Source organism: Typopeltis vanoorti, chromosome 1 (assembly GCF_054136105.1).
Source record: "Typopeltis vanoorti isolate ZY-2024b chromosome 1, IOZ_Tvanoo_1.0, whole genome shotgun sequence".
Classification (NCBI taxonomy): Eukaryota; Metazoa; Arthropoda; class Arachnida; order Uropygi; family Thelyphonidae; genus Typopeltis; species Typopeltis vanoorti.
In genome coordinates, this window is record NC_143549.1 from 141,161,646 (window position 1) to 141,183,372 (window position 21,727).

General features: G+C 37.9%; 1 protein-coding gene across 1 annotated transcript in view; it reads left to right on the forward strand.

Moving 5' to 3' along the window:
- LOC150110484 (carboxypeptidase N catalytic chain-like) overlaps positions 1-21,727 on the forward strand; it is a 157,557-nt gene that overhangs the window by 116,901 nt on the left and 18,929 nt on the right. The window contains exon 8 of the mRNA XM_090399553.1: positions 14,880-15,049. Within this exon, the coding sequence (XP_090255679.1) occupies positions 14,880-15,049 (170 nt within the window). The remainder of the gene's footprint in view (positions 1-14,879; positions 15,050-21,727) is intronic.

A 21,727-nucleotide genomic window follows, 5' to 3' on the forward strand; every position in this document is an offset into this window, starting at 1 on the left:
TCTGGTTCTCCCCTGATCTCCCACTATTCTCTGTAGAACTTCTCCACCATTGATCCTATAACAACCCCTTACCAACTTGTAGGTCTCTATCATATCTCCCCTCTTCCTTCTCTCCCCTAGACTCTGCAAATTACATCTTTTCAATCTTTCCTCATACTCGACATTCCAGAGGTCAGAAACTACTTTAGTCAGTCGCCTTTGGACCCTTTCCAACATCTCTTCATCCTTCTGAAAACCAGGTGACCAGGTATGTTGATATGTTCCTATAGGTTTATTCCTGTAGGTATGTTCCTGTTTATTTTCCTGTAGGTATGTTCCATCCATTATGCCTCCCATTTCTGCTTAGCAGAAATGGGAGGCATAATGGATGCTAGTTCTGCTGAACAGCACTCATGGGTATTTCTAGAACAGACACATTGCTAAAACTGACCACTGTGTGAGATAGTGGCTGTAGACAATCTGTGAGAGATCATCAACCACCTGAACTGCTCTCTTTTGAACAGCATCAATAATTTTTAGAGATTTTAGGTATACCACCCAAAATGTGAGAGCATTCCAAGGTTGGATTGAAATTTATACAGAGTAAGAATCTGGAGAAAAGAGAGGTACCATCTTGAGCAAAAAATGATGCCAAGTTTTTTGAAGTTGTAAATGCTGCAAATGTGACATGATTAAGCCAGGAAAGGCTAGGAGTATGAGTTGGTCCAAGAAGAAAGAGAACTGGTCTCGACTGTTAAGTTGGTCTTATCAAAGGTAAGTAGAGAAGAACTAAGTTCTTTTTTTTTTTTTTTTGAGAAAACAGACAAAACTGTGTTTTGGAAGCATTGAAAATTACTAGGTTGTTGTCGCCCTAAGAAAGATTGGTGTGGAGATCATTGTTTATCAGAGTTGTAGATGATCTTGAAGCTTGAGATGTTTGAGCATCACATGGTTTGGCATACAAGTAGGATGAGTGGAGAGTGCTGTCATCAGCAAAACTGTGAGTAGGATTTCAAGTCAATGAGAACAGCTTATTTATATATATGAAGAAGAGGGTGAGTGAAATAATAGATCCCTGAGGGACATCTGCATTAAAACGAAAATCTGCACACAGAGAGAGAGAGCAGCTTCCACCATTACATGTAGTGAACAATGTGAGAGAAAACTGGTAATCTAATTACAAAAGGAGGAAAGATGACCATAAGATGACAGTTCCTGAGAAGCTCTTGGTGCCAAATCCTATCAAATGCTTTGGAAATGTCTAGTGCAACAGCACAGCTTTCTCCTTGGCACATGTCCAGAGGTGGGGATGGCCAGGAGACTACTGTAGATTTTGATTGATAGAATCTATATTGTGGTCGCTGATTAGTTGACAGTTTTTCAGGTGTCAATTATATTGACTATTGATGACCTTCTCCATTACATTTGAGAGCACTGAGGTGAGCGAAATAGGTCAGTAGTTTGATGGTAGACACTTATCATCTATTTTGGAGCTGGCTGTATATGGGCTTGCTTCTTTGCTCTAAGTGAATGGCAACTGAGTATAATATAGCATATAAATGATAAAGAGCTTAGATAGATAAATAGATGAGACTTAACTAAATGTTAGTTCAGGAGCACGTATTCTTGAGCACCACCACTGGTAGGATTTCATCAGTACCCAAAGTCATTTTGGTATCCATGCACTGCAGGATTCTCGATGTCTTTCTGGCAGAAGGCTACAGGAAGTATGTGCTGCAGGTAAGAAAAGGAAGTAATTTACCTTTGTCATCTGTGTAGGAGTTGGATGAGGATAATGTTGGCAAGATGTCAGCCTTATCTTTAGGTGATGTTGCCATTTGTTGAGAAAGAGGTGGAAGCACAGATGGAAAAGTTGCACCAAACAGCTTTTGCAAAGGACCAGACAGAATGACTGCCATTGATACAGGTGGTTAGTTTATTATATTTAGTTCTATCAAGGCTTGACATTTTTAATGATGGTTTTGCAAGTATTGCAGCCCTCATATAGGCTGAGAATGAAGCTGAAGTTTTTGTCTCAAGTCTCAAGCTAGTTATGATAATCTATTTTCTTTTCTTGAACTACTCTGGCACATTTTCTGGAAAATCATGGCTTGGATACAGGTGGGAATTTTGAACAGAATGAGGAATGAAAATCTTCATTCCAACATGAATAATTTGTATAACAAGATTACAACAAGAATCTGTGTCTGGATAACAGAACAGTAGTCTGTCATAGAAAGGTGGAGTACTATCTCAGCAGTCTTCTCACTTGGTGGGTGGTGTTGTAGTAGCAAAATACATGAGGTTGTGAATGGTTGTGGGTGGGATCTACTTGAAATGAAACTTGGATGAGATTGTGATCTCAATTATCAAGAGAAACAGTCACCTCAACAGTGTAGTTAGTACCTGGAAGGAGAACTGGTTAAGAAGAGATCAAGAGTATTGGGTGATTGGAGATAATTGTCAGGAATTCTGGTTGGGATGTGAATGATTTATTTTAAGTCATTATTTACAGAAAATACCTCTGCTTCTCTTCCAGCTTGATTAGTGGAATTGTAAAAAAGGAGCCAGTTAGAATTGCAGACATGAGGTCACCAAGAAAGATGATTTCATTGTTATGGAATATGGATTGTCATTGGCACACCCAGGGAGCAAGCTAAGGGGGCCTGGTCTCCCAAAAGAAAAAGAAAAAAAGACTAGGAAATTTTCCAAAAAATCTTTTCCTAATTAAAATTGTTTTTTTAAAATTTTATTTACGTTGTGTTGTGGCTTCTATTTCTATACTACTTATGAATTAGCAGTCACATAAGGTGGGAATACCCTCACATGGGCATTGTGAACGCAAGGCGAACGAAGTAGTGCTTGGGTGATACTTTGTTTGCCTGAGGCGGGCCAGAGATCACGGGTATAACGTATTGTCGATCACTGCAGATGCTCAGTCATAGGTCGTATGCAATGTGTAGTGTATTCTCAAATCGTCTATTCAACTCAGTTCCCCCAAGATTAAATCACGAGTGCTCTTCCCCCACCTCCAAGATTAAATCTTTAGTACTCAGCCCCCCTCCAAGACTAAATCCTGAGTGCGCCACTGTGGATTGTATCGAATCAAGCTTTGTGGAGAAGATGTTAAAGACATCAGAATGATTTTCAAAATCGAAGCAATGGTAAAGACCTTAAATGAATGAGACATAATGAGGCAGAGAAATCTCAAGCTACAGAAGGTAGCCTGAGATCATCAAAAAAGGGAGATTCAAGATTAGACTTTCTCTGGTAAGGAATATTGAATTGCACAAGCACACTCCTTGTAGTGGGAGGAATCATACAGGGTACAGCTTACAGAATTAAGATGAGCTGTCATTAAATAGTTTTAATGGAACTGTGCACTAGACATATTAAAATAAGTTTTACAGCTTACACATGTAACAAAAATTATAGAATTTTTTATTCAAAAACTCCAACATATTTTCCAATGTTATGGGACATCGTCAGAGAGAGAGAGAAAGAGAGAGAGAGAGACCATTAATGACATTCAAAACATGAATCACATTAATGAGTCATAAAGTATGCATATATTTTTAGATGGTTGGATATTTAGCCAGCTTGATTGGCTGAGTGGTTAGCGTATCCACTCTCCAGCCAAAAGGCTGCGGGTGTTCGAATCCCGCCATGGGCATGGATGTTTGTGATTGTCTGTGAAAATACTAGTGGTGGTGGACAGTAGATGGCATTGGTGTAGATGAGGTTCTCTCCCTTGATGAGTCTTGGACTCCCTGGAGGTGTCAAATAATAATAATATTAGCATGTGTCTTGCTCGAAGCTGAAGTATATAATATTACACTATTAAAGTTATTATTATTATTATTATTATTATTATTATTAAACAAGACCTCATGGAGTCAAAGACTCATCTAGGAGGTCCTTTTATCTCACACACATCTCATCATACCGCGTCTTAAACACATTCAAACTCCTTGCAGACACCACACTCTCAGGCAAGGCATTCCAATCACTCACAACTCTGCACGAAAAAAACCTGCCTCTCACTCCCCTACACACACCCTCTTTATACAGTTTCCAGGGATGACCTCTGGTTCTCCCCTGATCTCCCACTATTCTCTGTAGAACTTCTCCACCATTGATCCTATAACAACCCCTTACCAACTTGTAGGTCTCTATCATATCTCCCCTCTTCCTTCTCTCCACTAGACTCTGCAAATTACATCTTTTCAATCTTTCCTTATACTCGACATTCCAGAGGTCAGAAACTACCTTAGTCAGTCACCTTTGGACCCTTTCCAACATCTCTTCATCCTTCTGAAAACCAGGTGACCAAATCTGGGCACAATAGTCCATGTGTGGCCTAATCAAAGCCTTATACAATGGAACAAGAATCTCCCTACTTCTACACGTCAGTGTCCTCCGCATCATTCCCAGAAGTCTTTGTGTTGTCTTCACAATTTTGGCGATGTGTCCCCTAAATTTTAGATCCTTATCCACTATCACCCCAAGATCTCTTATTTCCTCTACTTCCAACAATATATTCTCACCAAGCATAAATTCTGCATCCCATCTTGGGATGCAGAATTTATGCATTGGGCAAGAGCGTGGTTAGCAGGGGTGTTAGAGCTGGGTTCTTTACTTTTAGAGTGGTAAATCAGTGGAATAAGCTGCCAGAGTCTGTTGTGGGTGCTATGACAGTGAGCGAGTTCAAGGCAAGGTATGATAGATACTGTGAGAATGTTGAACAGTTGTGTGAACATGATGTTTAGGGCCTCCCTCGATGAGTCTAAGGACTCCTGGAGTAGCCCGTAGTAGTAATAATCTTTGTTTTCCAAATTTTAAAACCTTACATTTTGCAACATTGAACTCACATCCCCATTTGCTTGCCCATTCACTCGATTTATTCAAGTCTTCTTGCAAGGCCACAACATCTTCACTACTCTTTATGGTTCGTCCCAACTTTGCATCATCTGCAAACAACTGAATATCTCCAATGGCTACCCTTGTTATCCAGGGCTTGACTACAGTTAGCAACTCCACGAACAAAGCCCGAATTCCAATGCCAGGGTTCTTCAACACCTGTTCCTGCAGATTTGCGAGGAATTCTGCTGTACGAACGCAATCAGATCGTCTGCTAGGGATCTTTCTTCTTGCTACATCCTCGTAGTCACCATTGCAAGTCTCTAGTTCATGCCTGATTGTTTTTACTGTATTCAGGGAGCATTGGGCAGCAGTCGTAATATCCTTATTTTGATGGCGGGCACGAATCATCATGATACAAGTTATTCTCTTCCATGATTCAGGTGGGTTCCAGCTATCCATCCTTTCTGACATCTTGTATATGAATGAAGAAGGGTCCAAACTTTTAAATGAAGAGAAGTGTGTGTTAATACATGTAACTTACGGAAAAATATAATTAATTATAAATATGTCAAATTTATCCCGAACACCCTGTACAAGTTAAATAGTAATGGCCTTAAAACAGATCCCTGAGGCACTCCACTAGTGACTTTCCTTTTCCTGGATATTGCACCCCCATACACATCTTGTTGATACCTATCAGATAGCCAGTCTCCAATCCAATGCACTAATCTAATATCCAACCCCATCTGCTCTAGTGTGACTGTCAACTTATCATGAGGTACTCTATCAAAAGCTTTTGCGAAATCCAAGTATATTACTGTGTATCCTTCTCCTCTGTCCAAGGAAGCAGTCACTTTATTGTAATAAGTAAGTAGATTACTAAAACACGACCTCCCTTTAGCAAATCCATGCTGTCCATCAAAGATTATACCATTGTTGTCAACCCAACTCTGGATCCTAGTTCTCACAAGCTTCTCCAACAACTTAACCACAACACCTGACACACAGATAGGCCTATAGTTTGATGCTCGAGTTCGATCACCTCCTTTATGAAGTGGCCCTCCTTCCACTCTTTAGGGACTTGACCGAGTGCAAGATTCGTATTAAAAAAATATGTCAAGGCAGGTGTCAACTTTCTGGCACATTCCTTCAGAATACGCAGTGATATATTATCAAGTCCCACAGCCTTATTTACATCTAGTTTACTCAACTCCCCAAACACCTCTTGCTCACTTACAGTCAGTCTCTCCTCCCCATCATCAACTGCTCTTAATCTCTCCATGAAGTCACATTCACAAGATTGAAAGATCTTTATGAACTGCTCATTAAGTATCTCCACCACACATTCTGCAACAGCTGTCTTTATACCATTTCCTCCAATCAATGTCATCCTTCCATAATCATTCTTTCTTTTGCTGGCTACATATCGAAAGAACTCCCTAGGATTCTTTTTAGCTTCATTAGCTAACTGCTGTTCATACCTCTCTTTAGCTACCCTCACCAACCAAGTTACCCTCCTTGCCTGGTCTTTGTAGACCTCATGAAATTGGTTACTTCACTTCTCTTATGCTGCCTCCACAATGCCCCTTTTCTCTGTATTGCATGCTTAATCTCTTTATTCATCCATCTCACACCTACCTTATTTAACCTTCTCACCCATGGTATACATTTAGACATTGAATCTACTAAATATTTTTTGAAAATCCCCCAAGCTGCATTGATCTCTTTTCCAGCTAACTCCTCATTCCATGCTACCCTTGCAAGCTGTCTCCTAAGCTCTTCATAATAACCCCCCTTCTAGTTCCACATATACCCTTTTTTCACAGGGGTCCTTGCACTGCTGGCAACCACCCAAGTAATCACCTCATGGTCACTTTCACCAATTGGTGGATGATTTGATACCTCATTGATAATTACATCCTCCAATGATATGACCAAATCCAAGACCCTTAATCCTCTTGTGTGCCCTCTGTTACATACTGTCTGAGGTAGTTATCCCTCAAAAACTCAAGAAACTCATTTTCCTTACTTCCAGTTGCTATCTCTTCATTCCAGTCTATATTGCCATAATTAAAATCACCCATAATGATCACCCTTTTCTTATTTGCTAGGCTTATTTGACTATACATTTCACTATCACCACCATCCACATTACCAGGTCTATAACAACATCCCACCAAGTATTTGATTCTATTCACCTCTATCTCACACCATACTGCCTCAAAACCACTGGCCCCATTTCCCTCTTGCATCTCTACCTTGTATGGACATAACTCTTTCTCTATCATCAATAGCACTTCCCCTCCCTTTTTACCCCTTCTATCCTCACGAAACACATCATACCTTTCCATCTCTATTCCTGTCAGGATGTCATCCTCATCTAACCATGTCTCACTTATTCCGACAATCTCTGGGTGCACAGACGCAATTAGTGCAACCATTTCATCCACCTTGTTTCTTATACTTCTAGCATTGGTATACAAACACAACAACTCATTTCTGGATCTACAGCTAGTTCCACTGATACCACTCACTCGATGTGATCTCTCCATGCTGGACTGGGGCCATTTCCCTTTCTTCTTCGTCATTTTAGAACCCTTTGCAATTCCATCTGTTTCCTTTTGATCCCTGATCATCCCATTACTTTCCTGCCTACACATGCTCTCACCTCCTCTTGGAGCATCCACCTTTCTCACGCTGTGTATCCCTGTCCACCCCGAGCCTCCCCGTTTCCCTGCTCCTCTTGCACACCCATTCTCTCATTTTCTATACTCATACCACTCACTTTCCCATTCATTTCCACTTCTTCAATCTCTCCTGTCTTACTCTCCTGGTCTTCCACATCACTCCCCTCTCGATCTGATTCATTCTCTCTATTCACTTCTCCACTTTCCAGCAGCAGTCTCTCCAAGCGACTCACACCATAACCACTCAAATGCAGTCCATCAAACGCTCCCATACAGCTCACTTCTTCCCTCAAACTCATTCCACACATTAACAAACTGTACTCCCATCTCCTCACACATTTCAGCCAGAATATCATTCATAATCCTTGCTCTCCGCCTCATTTCACCACAATCATACCTAGGCAACACACTGACTACCCTTCATGTCAAACTATTCTCCTTTATCTTTCCAAGCAGTCTCCTGACATTCATTTTGACATGCTCTTTGTTCTCTCTCAAATCATTTGTACCAATTAATACAATTAACTCTTTTGCTCGTTCCCGCCTCATATTCAATGCCTCAATCACTCTACTAATTTTATCGCCTGGAAAACATACCTTGTGCATTTTATCATCTAGCACACCTTTAATAATGGAGTCGCCATACAACGCCACTCGCTCATCTTTTGTTAACTCTTTCATGCCATCATGATTTATTTTAATAGTTTTGACCTGAATTCTCTTAATTTCATTCCACATCCATTTCATTTCTTGCTTCATCCAATCCAATTCACCTTCCGAACCTCACGACACATTCTCTCTATCATTAAATCTTTCTAACTTTCTAACTCTCGACCCTCTCTTCTCACTTTCCCTCTCATTCATCCTTCTTTGTTTCCGTACTTTCGGTCCAACATATGTCCAACTGTCACTATCATTCTTCTCACTTTCACTCTCACATATCTTTCTTTGTTTCCGTACTTTCGGACTAACATGCGTCCAACTTTCGCTATCATTCTTCTCACTTTTACTGTCATTCATCTTTCTTTGGTTCAGTACTTTCATTCCAACATGCGTCCAACTTTCGCCATCAGTCATTCTTTTTTCACTATCATTCATTCTTTCGATTTTTTTTACTTGCGATTTCTGCATCACGCCATTTCTACTTTCATTCGTTCTCTCAATTTCGTTTCTTTTAGCCTCACTTTCGTCCCTTTTAACATCCGTTACAGTTGTCAAATCGCTCTTTTTCTTTTTTCCTGATTTTTTAACATTTTTTCGCCTGTCTTTCTCACCATCCTACTCTTTCAAACGTGCACTCGCGACACAATCGGTACTAGCACTTTCTGTCATCAACTTCATATTCGCATTCATCAATTCCTCGTTCAGGTCACATTTCGCACACACCCTTCTTCCATCCGCACTAAACATCCACAAATCATTTATGTAATCGAAGGAATACATATAACAGACCTCACACTTAACGAAACGACTGAAATCCAAATTAAAATCATGGAATGACAATGCCGCCGCCATTTTTTTTTTTTTCTCTGCAGGTTACTAGGTCTAATATTAACGATTCCGTATTTAGTTTAAGCAAGAAAGAAAAACCCACACTAATAATATCGGTAGCGTACAACGTTTACAGCCGCTCTTACTTAAACAATTACGCATATATACTTAATTATTCCTAGTAAAACTTATCTGAATCAGGAGCTCTTCAAAACACGTCCGTACCGCTTGACCCACTAGCGCCCTCTCTTCAAGTTCAAAGAGACAATTGTAGAAAGTTGCATAGATAAAAATCATTTAAGATAATTATTAATTAAAAAAAATACTTATGAACAATTAATAGTGATCACTTCCCAAAACTTTGATATTGGCATGCAATCTGATAGGTTCAGGTGTGGACAATTTCATAGCCTTTCTCATGTTTCAAGGAAAAGATGATTGTATTTGAACTTGCTGGAATGAAGAAGATTTGTGTGGTTCCAAGGAACTCTGTGCCTAGGGTCAATAGCATAAGAAGCAAGGCCTACTTGTCAGATAGATGCCAAAAATGTAATATAGCCTTCATGTTCTTCAGTTCTAATCAAGGAAAAACAGCCAGTCTGTCCAAAATAGCAAAAATGACATAAGCAGAGTACAATTTTATCTCTCATATTCAATGTCCTCCTCCTTCTCAACAATGCAGCAATTCTCTGAGATGTCTTTATTACCCTTGCAATATGTCCTCTGAACTTCAAATTTCTATCTATAATCACTCTAAGATCCCCTTGCTTCCTCCACTTTTTCCAGCATAGCTCCACCAATTGAGTATGAGCATCCTGTCTGTGGATCCCAAATTTCAAAACATTGCATTTAATTGCATTAAAATGATATTCCCGTTCATTTGTCCATCTTTCAGGCTTATTCAAATCCTCTTGAAGATCCAAAACATCAACATTCTTACTAACCTTCCCAAGCTTCACATCAACTGCAAACGACTGAATATTTCCCTCTGATATCTATCAGAAAGCCAGTTACCAAGCCAGTCCATTAACCTGATATCTAAACCCATATGTTGCAACTTAAAAACCAACTTGTCATGTGACACCTTGTCAAATGTCTTTGAAAAATCCCAAAAAATGACAGTGTATGCCTTACCTTCATCCACTTCTCCTGTTACTCTATTGTAAAAGGTACCAGATTACTACCACAAGGACACCCTTTAACAAATCCATGCTGGCCTGCATAAATAATATTGCCCTCATCTGGCCAATTCTGTATACAAGTTCTGACCAATTTCTCCAAAATCTTAACAACTACATAAGAAATATTTATAATATATACATTATAAATTATTCTACAAATAATTCATCATCATCATCATCCTTATACCCTCTTTTACCTTGCAGTGTCGAGGGTCCATTGATCATCGGACCTCACTCCGTTTACAGGATAAGGTGGTCAGCCTTATGCCCCGGGGTATCCTATGGCCTGTAATGTTGAGTTCTCAAAGCCAGTTTGCCTGCTTTGCGGGATGAAAAATCCCAGAATAAACTGGGGAAAAAACCCTGCTGTCCATGCCCAAGACTGGCTAACTTGGTTATGGCTGAGGAAGATCCTTCAGCTTCTCACATCACCGACGGGAATCGAACCTAGGACACTCCTTCCCCAGGTATATGGTTGCGAAGCGCATAGCCACTAGGCTAACCGCGCGGACGCGGACAAATAATTTATAATGTATATATTATAAATTATCACAGCATGTATATATTTTATTGCAGCACTCATTATAAATTATTTTATGAATAATTTATAATGAGTGCTGTGAAAAAAAATCCCATGTAGTGTGATATGGTTTTTGTTGGTGTAAAACATAAAACAGTAGTGCTGCAGAAATTCACCGATGACTGTGTAAGGTTTATGGTAAATTCAAACAGGCACTGTCAGTTAAAATAATGACGACACTGTCTTCTGGGCTCGTCAAAAACACGATCCCTGACGACAGCATTCCTTGTCTTTTGTTCTGAAATGCTCATCTGTGAAACGTTGAAGAAACTCAGATGAGCATTTCAGAACAAAAGACGAGGAATGCTATCGTCAGGGATCGTGTTTTTGCATGCTCACACTGCAGCTCAAACTATTCAACAAATTCAGACGTTTTGATGGGAATTTTTTGACCATCATACCTACAGCCTTGACCTCACACCCAGTGACTACCTCTTGTTCCTGCATATGAAGCAGTAGTTCCTATCTCAGTGCTTTGAAGAAGATGAGGAACTGAAGAGCCAGCGTGACTCAGTGGTTGAATTCACTGGCGGCAGACTTATTTGATGTACATATGAAGAAGCTGGTGCTCAATACTAAAAATGCCTGGAGGTTAATGGCGACTATGTAGAAAAACAAAGTATATGTGTAGATATTTTAGGATGCAATAAAACTTTTTTTTTCTTCTTTACCAGTGTTTTTAAATTCTTGACGGACCTTACTTTCTGGACATGCCTTGTGCAAACAGGCCTATACAGTATTTCATACCTCCATTCTACCACCACCTTTATGCAATAGCATTATCTTATCCTCCTTCCATTCTTCAGGAACTCATCCCACTTTAACTTTCATTAAATGGCCAAGTGAAATGGCACAGTCAATTCCATCACACATTCTCTTGAAACTCGTAGTGAAATTCCATGTAGTCTCCAGGCCTTACTCACATTTAACGTACTCAGTATTCAGAATGCATCCTCTTCATGCACTTCTAACACTTCACCACTTCTAGGAATAAAGTCTGCTGTACCATGAGAACACTCTAATAAAGTAATCATTAAATACCTCACCTTCTCTGGTCACCCGATTCCCATCTTCAACCAGCAAGATAATCCATCCCCTATCATTTTTTCATCCATTGCTAATCTCTCATATTCTAATTTTCTCTTCTTCAAACAGTAGTCACTTTCTTAGCTTGAGCCTTATATTTGTCATGCAACTGTTCTCCACCTCTCTTTTATATATCTTCCATAAGTCTCATCTACAGTTCCTCTTATTTCTCTTGTCATCGATTTGACTTTGGGGTTGTCACTTTTTACTTTAAGACAAATGGTTGAGAAATCACAGGAATATAACAACTATTTGTATTATGTTAGATTTGGAAAAGGCATATTGTAAAGTGCCAAGAGAAAAGTTAGGAACACTACATCTTTGTCTCAAGGATGACCAAGACCTAAGTGGATGGATTCAGTTAGAAGTGCCTGAGAAGGCTAAAATGTAATATCTGACAATATTGGAGTCTTGACAGATAACTGATTAATATTAAGGAACATCATCAATAAAAAGTTAATAATAACGCAAACTTTTTTGTATTACTATCATAGCATACTGTATACTGCTAGTAGGATACATATCAGGAATTTGATGATGACATAAATAACATTTTCTTTTTTTTTTTTTTCATTTTCTTCATCTTTATTTTTTTTTTTCATTATCTTCATTGAAGTTTTTGTTTCAATCAGTGATGCTAATTTTTATCTTATTTTATTTATTTATTTTTTCTGTCATATTACAATTGTGCTCTCATGATGTTCATTTTACTTGGACAGAAAGCTTAGCCAGAATTACCATTAAAGTAAATTGTTATTTTTTTCATATGTGTCATTATTTTTTCTAATTCATGGTAATTCATCAATTCAGTATACAGTAATTTTTTAATGACTAAAGTAATAATACTTTAGTCATTTTTAATGATTAAAGTATTATTACTAAATTGAAAAAGAAATTCCAGATATGCATAAGAGTGTGATGGTACTACATGAAAAGTTTACATTATTATTATTATTATTTTATTTCTTTTATTTATTATATTGTGTTTCTTAGGTGGGACCTGAGGGGAGGTCCCCCCCTAAGAAACACAAAGTCTATCATACCACTCCTTGAACTCATTGACCGTTCTCACTCTCACCACTCCATCAAGCAATGCATTCCATGGTTCAACCACCCTCCATGCAAAGAAACCACTCCTCACCCTCTTGCTCACAGTTTCCTTTCATAACTTCCAGGGATGGCTTCTTGTCATCACTCCTTCCCACTGTTAAACCAAGCGAAAGAACTCCCCAGTGTCAACCCTGTAATCAACTCTAAAGTTTAAAAGTCTCAATCATATCACCTTATCATATCATACATTTCCTGGTCCCCATCCTCTGTACTCCTGGGTCTGTAGCAACACCCCACTAAATATCCTGTCTTGCCCACCTCTACCTCACACCATATGCTTTCAAAATCATTAGTGTCACTGTCTTCCAAAGTCTCCACTCTTAGAGGACATAGGTCGTCACTTATCATAAGCAGTACTCCACCACCATACTTTCCCTTCCTATCCTGCTGAAAAAACTTTGTATTAACAGTTTTTCGATATAACTATTATCTGTCAAGACTCCAATATTTTCAGATATTACATTTTGGGCTTCTAAGAGACAAAAGACTTCAATTTGACATAAGTAAGATATTAAAATATCTTATTGATATCTCTTTCAACATCCTACTGCAATTACCCTATAATTTTTCTTTCTAAATAATAAAAAATTACAAACTTTACCCAGTGCTATCTAAAATGGATGATATTAATTAGCATCCTCTGTTTTAAAGAAAAGCTTCAATTTGCTATAAGTAAGATATTACAATGGATTAATCTATATCTTGAAAAAATCCTGCCACCTCTGTATGAAACTGGCTAACTCACTTTCACTTGAAAAGTTTAAATCCATCATAAATGCTCTCGATAAAATTAACCATCCTATCAAGAGCACTTATGATGAATTTAACTTAGGGATTTTGCTCTCTTTAGGTATCTCATCAGAGCCTGGACTCTGATGAGAACCAAAAGTTCAAAACAGCTGTTCAGGCCAATGAAACCTGGTTTAAACACTAATGAAATGTAAACACACTGGCTTCTGAAGAGAGCTCCTGTCTTTTAAAGTAGTGCATATGCAACTGCTATGCTGAAGTTATAATCTCATAAGTGTTCAGGTAAATTTTGTTTTTTTTAGAAAAAAAAAGATGGTAGCTTAATTGAAATAGGATGTTGAAAGAAATATCAAAAATTAGATTTCAGAAAATATGAATATTAAGCATTTACTTAATAGCTATTACAGTGACCTCTTGTAAAAGTTATCCCATTCCATCCACTTCTCTTTCATGTTAGGCTCAGTGGCCTGCCACAGCCAAGTAACTCAACTTCTTAGAAACCTGATACTGCTTATGATAAGACAGTTAATCCTTTCTGTATTGGATGCAGTGGCTGTAAATTGTGCATGTGTGTGTCCTACTGCCCAGTTTTCTTGATTTTCAGGACAAAATACCTGAGTTTCCATGCGAAAAAACCCTGTTACCTCTGTACGAAACTAACTCACTTTCACTTGAAAAGTTTTGACAAATGTTCTTCATATTCTAGACAGGGTTCAAATCTAGGTTTTTCCAACCAAGGGACATTGATAATGACTGATTACTGAAGTTCATATAAAGGTTGTTGTTATTATTATTGTTATTATTATTATATCACTGGATTCTTTATGGAAGCATAAGAAGACTTAACATGGAGGACCAGTTTAAAGTGCTTCTTTAAAATGTATATTTTCCTGTTCTGGCAATTTATTTATAGAAGTCATTAATTTAGAGGTTCGGTGTAGTGATGGAGACAGTTGTGTAGTAGTTGTCCTCCCACGATGAGTCTTCGGACTTCTTGGAGGTGTCACGAATAATAATAATAAATAATTAATTTTCCACATATTATAAAAAAAAATTTCCCAATAATTACATTACTGTGCTGATTGTGATTTCATTGAAGCATATTATATAGTAAAACTTGGTGTCTATACAGAATTTTATTGTTATATTTAGTTAGTGGAGGAGAATATTGGAGGCTTCTGACACCAGGAACATATCAAGTGTCTGTAGTAAAATCTGGTTATAAACCACAGAATAAAACTGTTACTGTTTCTAATCCACGTCATCAGGAAGCTGCACGACTCAATTTCAGTCTTTTACAAGCAAACAAAGAATTGCCTCAGGTAGGAAAATATTATGTTTTCATAGCCTTACATTACTTTCTTTTGGTATACATGTACTAGCATTTCTTCTATATCATACCTCAAACAGTGTAATTCTGCACCTTGTTTTTCATTATACTTTTAATTCTTCCTTTTTCTTACAGAACCATTAAGCATGTTTTCACTGTTGTTATGTTACAACTCCAGAGATAAAGACATGGCAGTTCCATTATTTTTACTAGCCTGGTTGGCAGAGCAGTTAGCATAACTGTTCTCCAATCAATTAGGATGCGAGTTCAAATCCCACAGTAGGCATGAATGTTTTGTGAATGTCTTTAGGTAGTAGATGAATTTCATCTCTAAATGTGGGACCACCATCATGCTTATTGGAGGCCTGAAATGGCTTGATAAAAGCTCCATGTTTTGTCTCTAGAGCAGGGCTTCCAAATTATCTAACCTTAACTTTTCCATAGTACTGATGCTTTTGTGGGTGCTGTTCACATAAAAAAAGACTGACTATTACAGTCAGATCTGTCTGCAGGATTTTTAAGGGAATGAAGAAATTTTAGAGAGGATTCATAGCCAGAGGACACAACCAAAAATTATATCAGAATTGGAATATCAATCATGAAGATAAATTGAAGACATGTAATGTGAGAGTTGAGATTGGGGGGGGAGGGGAGAATTGCCATTTGGACCACCCACAGAATGTACCAGTGGTGGATTCTGTGAGTAGTCTTGTATGCGAGCTGGCCAAACATCGGTCTGAAATTTTAAGTCTTTACAAGTGATTCAGGCCCAGAGGGCAAGATCTCCTATGTTGTTTTGTTGCCCACTCATCTATTGATCAGTTTGGATATCATTTTCAGAGTTGCTGCAGAAGGATTTTCTGATATTATGATAGTTGTTTGATTTTGCCATTAAAGTTCATTAGTTTTCATGAGGAGCATTCATAACTTAGTCAGTAATGAATGTTCCTTGTTTTGAAAGACATGGGTTTGAATCCCATCTAGGATGCAAAGAATTTTTGTAAGGGCTTTTCAACTAAAAGTGAGTTAGTTGAAAAGCCAACCCAGTTACATATGGAAGTGGGTTGGCTTTTTTTTCTCCCAAAAATTTGAATTTTTTTATCTGTATCTGTTGTCTGTCAGTTGCCAAATTTGTCTGTAACACATAGCAGACAATACAGATAGGCTTACCGATCCTATTAGAGCATTAATTAAGTTTACATGAAACCAGATTACCTAGCCTTAACAGACCAAATAAGGTGGAGATAAAAGTAATTTCTAGAGTTTGGCAGACAGAAAACGTGGCGGCAAGATAAGAGTAGTGTAGTTGTATTGGGGTGCAGTGGAATCTAGTAGAATGAGAGTGCATCAGAGTTCTGTACTAAGGCTATTACTCTTTAATTTATATATCAATGATATAGAAAGATTTAAGAGGGGGGATATATTCAGTTGTTTGCTAATGATGCAAAACTGATGAGGATTATAGTTGATAAAGGTGATGTAGATATCCTGCAGGATGATTTAAATAAATTAGCATTGTGGGAGAAAGATAATGATTATGAATTTAATGTTACCAAATGTAAGGTTGACAACATTGGGTTGAAAAGGTTACATACTGTATACCACATTGATGGTACTGGATCACAGGACGTTGATGAGGCAATGGACTTGGGGATAATAGCGAACAGAGAGAGTTGAAGTTCAAAAGGCATATTCCAAAAGTTGGTAAAACAGCTCAAAGGATTACTTGAATGTTGAAAAAAAACATAAATAAGTAAAAATAAGTAATAAAAAAAATACTAACAAATAAAGATAGGTAGGTTATTATCCCATTTTATAAAGTTAGATTTGGCTGCATCTTGACTACTGTCAGAGATTTGGTCATCTGGGTTGCTTAGGGATCAGGAGGTGGTGTAGAAGATTCAGGGAAGAGTGACCAAGCTGTTGATGGATCTGTCGAAAACTCTCTATGAGAATTGTTTGAAAGTGAGTGGGCTGCAAAGTTTAGTTAAACAGCAGAAAAAAGAAGCCATGATAGAAACTGTTAAGTTATTAAAAGGGTTCTGTATGATTGACAGAAAGGAAATTTTTCAATACATGACAAATAGAGAACTAGAGGTTGCCAATGGAAGTTATGCAAGAGTCTGGTTAGTGATGGCATATGGAGTAATTTTTTTTTTTTGTGCTTAGAAAGTAGTGAATGAGTGGAATCAGTTGTCAGAATTAAAGTACTCTGACAGCAAATGAGTTTATGTAGAGGTATGATGAGTAGTTTGTTTATAAAGGTTATTGTGGATCTTCCAGGATGAGTCTTCCTACTCCTTTGAAATATCCATATAATAATAATAATAATAATAATATGACGATGATTATTGAAGCATATTATTGAAGTTTTTACTGGATAGCCATGACTGAATTATTATTATGGGTTATTCCATGGAGTCCTTAGACTCATCGAGAGAATCCCAAAACATCATGCCAAGCACTATCCAACATTTGCACAGTATATATCATAGTTCCTTTGAAATCATTCATAATCCTGGCACAAACAACAGACTGTGGCAACCTATTCCACTCATTCACCACTCTTCAAGAAAAAAATCTAGTTACAACACCCTTCCTAATTACACTCTTCCTCAGTTTCCAAGGATGATCTGTAGTTCTTCCACCACTAGACCAGTTCTAAAAACTTCTAAAAACCACTTCTAAAAAATTTCCTCTGTATTAATCTTGTAAAAACATTTCAGTAATGTGTATGCCTCAATAATATTACCCATTTGCTGCCTGTCTACCAATTTTTGTAACTCACAAATCTTCAACTGTTTCTCATAAGGTTTATTCCATAAACCTCATTCAGTCACCTCTGGATCCTCTCCACATCATTCCCAAAAAACCCAGGTTACCAGATCTGTGCACAGTAGTCAAGATGGAATCTTATTAAAATTAATAGGTATAGAGGGTGGTCTGAAAGGTTCTCGACCTTGACCATAGATAGCAACACTATCGGCAAGATTTTTTTTTTTTTCTAAGTTGGTACATCTGTCATGAGCATCCAAGTGAAATTGCAAGGTCATTCTATCAAGTAGTTTTTTTATACAGCTGTCTGAAGCAAAAGCGTTGTCTGTATCCCTTGAAATGGATAAAATTGGGTATCATGAGGTTATGAAATTCTTTGTAAAAGAAGGTTTAACAGCGAAAGAAATTCATTTGAAGTTCATAAAAATTTATGGGCACTCTTCTCCTTTGTTTTCGGCAATTAAGAAATGGGCTGCCATGTTTAAACTTGGACATTCCAGCCTTGAAGATGATCCACGTGAAGAATGTCCAAAAAGGGTAACAACACCAAAAATCATTGATCAAGTGCACGATATGGTATTGGATGACCGGCGAGTCAAAGTGTGTGAAATTGCTGAGACTATAGGCATTTCAAAAGAACGTGTAGGATATATTTTGCATGAAAAATTGCAAATGAAAAAGCTTTGTGCAAGATGGGTGCTGCGCTTGCTAACAGCAGATCAAAATGCACTAGCATGAAAATCTCTGAACAGTGCTTGGAGTGTTTTAATAAGAATAAAACTGATTTCGTCGATTTATTACTATGGATGAGACTTATATTAACCATCACACACCAGAATCCAAAAAGCAGTCAAAACAGTGAACAGAAGCCAGTTGTTCAGCGCCAAAGAAGACAAAGTCAGTTCAATCAGCAGGAAAGGTCATGGCATCGGTGTTTTGGGATGCTAAAGGCATTTTGTTTATTAATTATCTTGAAAAGGGTAAAACAATAACTGGGGAATATTATTACGATCTTTTAACCAGACTAGATGAAAATATTCGTGAGAAAAGACCCGGTTTTCAGAAGAAAAAAAATCATCTTTCATCAGGATGATGCACCTGCTCACAAAGGTGTTTTAGCAATGGGAAAATTAAGGGCTCTTCACTTCTTGTAACATTCACCCTATTCCCCAGATTTGGCTCCCTTTGACTTCTATCTCTTAACCAAACTAAAACTCTTCCTCGTTGGTTAGCATTTTTCTTCTAATCAAAAGGTGATTACAGCTGTAGATGGGTATTTTGCAGATCTTACTGAGAACCATTCAGGGATGGGGTAATGGCACTGGGATAAATGTATTAGTCTTAAGGGAGATTATGTTGAAAAATAAAAATAATTTTGAAATTATAAATTCGTTTTTTCATTGTTAGGCCGAGAACTTTTCAGACCACCCTCATATATACTGTTTTTGCTCGTCAAAGTATTCTTCAGTAATCAAGTAATTCAATGAACTGCTTTAGCCATTTTTGCAATGTGCCTTCTAAACTTTAACTCCCTGTTCACTAACACTTCCAAATCTCTGGCGTCATCAATTTAATAGAGTAGAGTTCCATCAATATGGTATACAGCTGGTAATTTTTTCACCCCCAAATGAATGGGGGTGGGAGAATTGCCACATTAAACTGATATCCATTCTCCTTTCCCCAGACTGGCAGTTTGGGCAAAAAACCAAATCACCTGCAAAATTTTAACATCATCTATATTAATTATTGCTCTACCCAATTTTGCATCATCTGCAACAGCTGAACAGTTCCTCTCAGATCCTTTCCTATACATTAATGTACAAATTAAATAGCAGTGGCTCAAGAACAGAGCTCTGCAGCATGCTATTAGTCACACCGTCTTCTACTTTCTATTCCTGAATAAATTACTCTCTGATATATATCTCTGTCAACCACTCTCTTATCCACTTCACCAACTTTACATCTATCCCCATGTGCTTCAATTTATTGATTAGAATTCCATGCAGTATCCTATCAAAAGTTTTTCAAAGTCCTGCAGTAACACTGTAGATCCATTACATTTATCCAACTCAATTGTCACTGTATTATAAAACATGGGCAAGTTATTGAGGCATGACCTACCCTTCACAAAACCGTGTTGCACCCACCCCCCATACAGTATCCCATTTCAATCTATCCATTCCTGTTTGCTCTTCACCAACTTCTCCAGTACCTCTACGACAACTCCTGATATGCTAATTCATTGGTAATTTGCTACATCAGTCTTGGAGCCTCCTTTATGCAATGGCTCAATTTTCCCCTCTTTCTCAACCTTGGGACCAATTCAGATTGAGACTTATATTAAACTATATAGTCAGAGACAATGAAAATTCTCTAGTACCTTCATGTAAAACTTGATCTAGTATACCATCTAATCCCATAGCTGAATTTACATCAAGATTTTTTACTATGCTATGCACCTCCAATTCATTTACTTCAGATTCCATATAACCTGCCTCTCTCATTAGTTCAGTATTTCCACCTGAATTATATACTCTTGTAAAGTGTTCACTTAGTAATTGTACTATTTCGCCTGATTCAGCTACCTCCCTACTTTTGACATTTAGTAAAATCATTCTGCCATAGAGCCTCCGTAGCTCAGTCAGTATAGACGAAGCCCTTTGGAAAGACCTGGGTTCGATTCCCGTCAGTGATGTGAGGAACCTTTATCTGGTCTCTTTTGGCAAAACGTGAGTTAGCCAGTCTCATACAGAGGTAGGGAGTTTTTTCATCTGGAAACTCGGGTTTTTTGTCCCCCAGAACATGCAAACCGACTCCGTGAACACACATAAATTACAGTCATGAATACGCCCCAGCCATATGCCGGTCCTGAGCCTGGATAAAATTGGGGGGTTAGGGAAATGATGAACTACCCTGTAAAAATCTCACCAGGAGTACTTTGTGGGCAATGCCTACAAAGTCACCTATGGTCGACTGAAAAGGAAAATCAGATCAGATGCTGCCATAAATATTCTTCTTTTTACTTGCAACATATTAAAAGGACTCTTTGGGATTATCTTTAGAGTGCACTGCTAAATTTTTTTTCGTACTCTGCTTTGCCTTACTTACCAGTTATCATTCTAGCCTATGTTTTGTACTGCTCATGCACATGCTGGTCATCTTTCTCCTTGAATATCCTCCAAAAATTTTTCTTTTTTTTTTTTGTAGCTCCAGCTTCATGATGGTATTCATCCATTTAATTCTCATCACTCTAGGTATGCATTCTGCAATTACTTCCCTGAAACCCTCCTTTACCATTTCCCATGCACTATCAACATCCAATCCTTGCACTTTCACATGCTATGACACTGATCCATGCAATCTCCTAAGCTTGTCGTGTCTACCAGCCCTGCAATTCCACACATATCCCCCTTTTAACTGAAAATTCCACATATTTAGCAACCTCCTAGGCCAAGACCATATCACTCTCACCATTTAGTGAACATGTGGTGATATTGGTTATGGACAAATTGTCTGATACAGTTACTAGAGCAAGCACTCTCAGATCCTTAGTATATTCCATCACATGCTGTCTCAGGTAATTATTCTTTAGTAACTGCATAAATTCCATTTCCTTCCTCCAATGTGTTCTCTTCTCCTAATTCCACTCTATGTTCTCATAGGTGAAGTCATCCCTTGTCACTGTCAAAGGGTCTGATCCTTTGGGAAGAAGTTGGTATTGTTAAAGCAGTTATCTTTGCACTGATATATAGATATGAACTCTATATCATTAAGAAGAAAGATAGAAAGCAAATGAATTCATTTGAATTATGGATATGGCACAGATTATTAATCATACCATGAACTGCAAGAATGACTAACAAGATAGAGTAAATGGGAATGAATTTGGTGATCT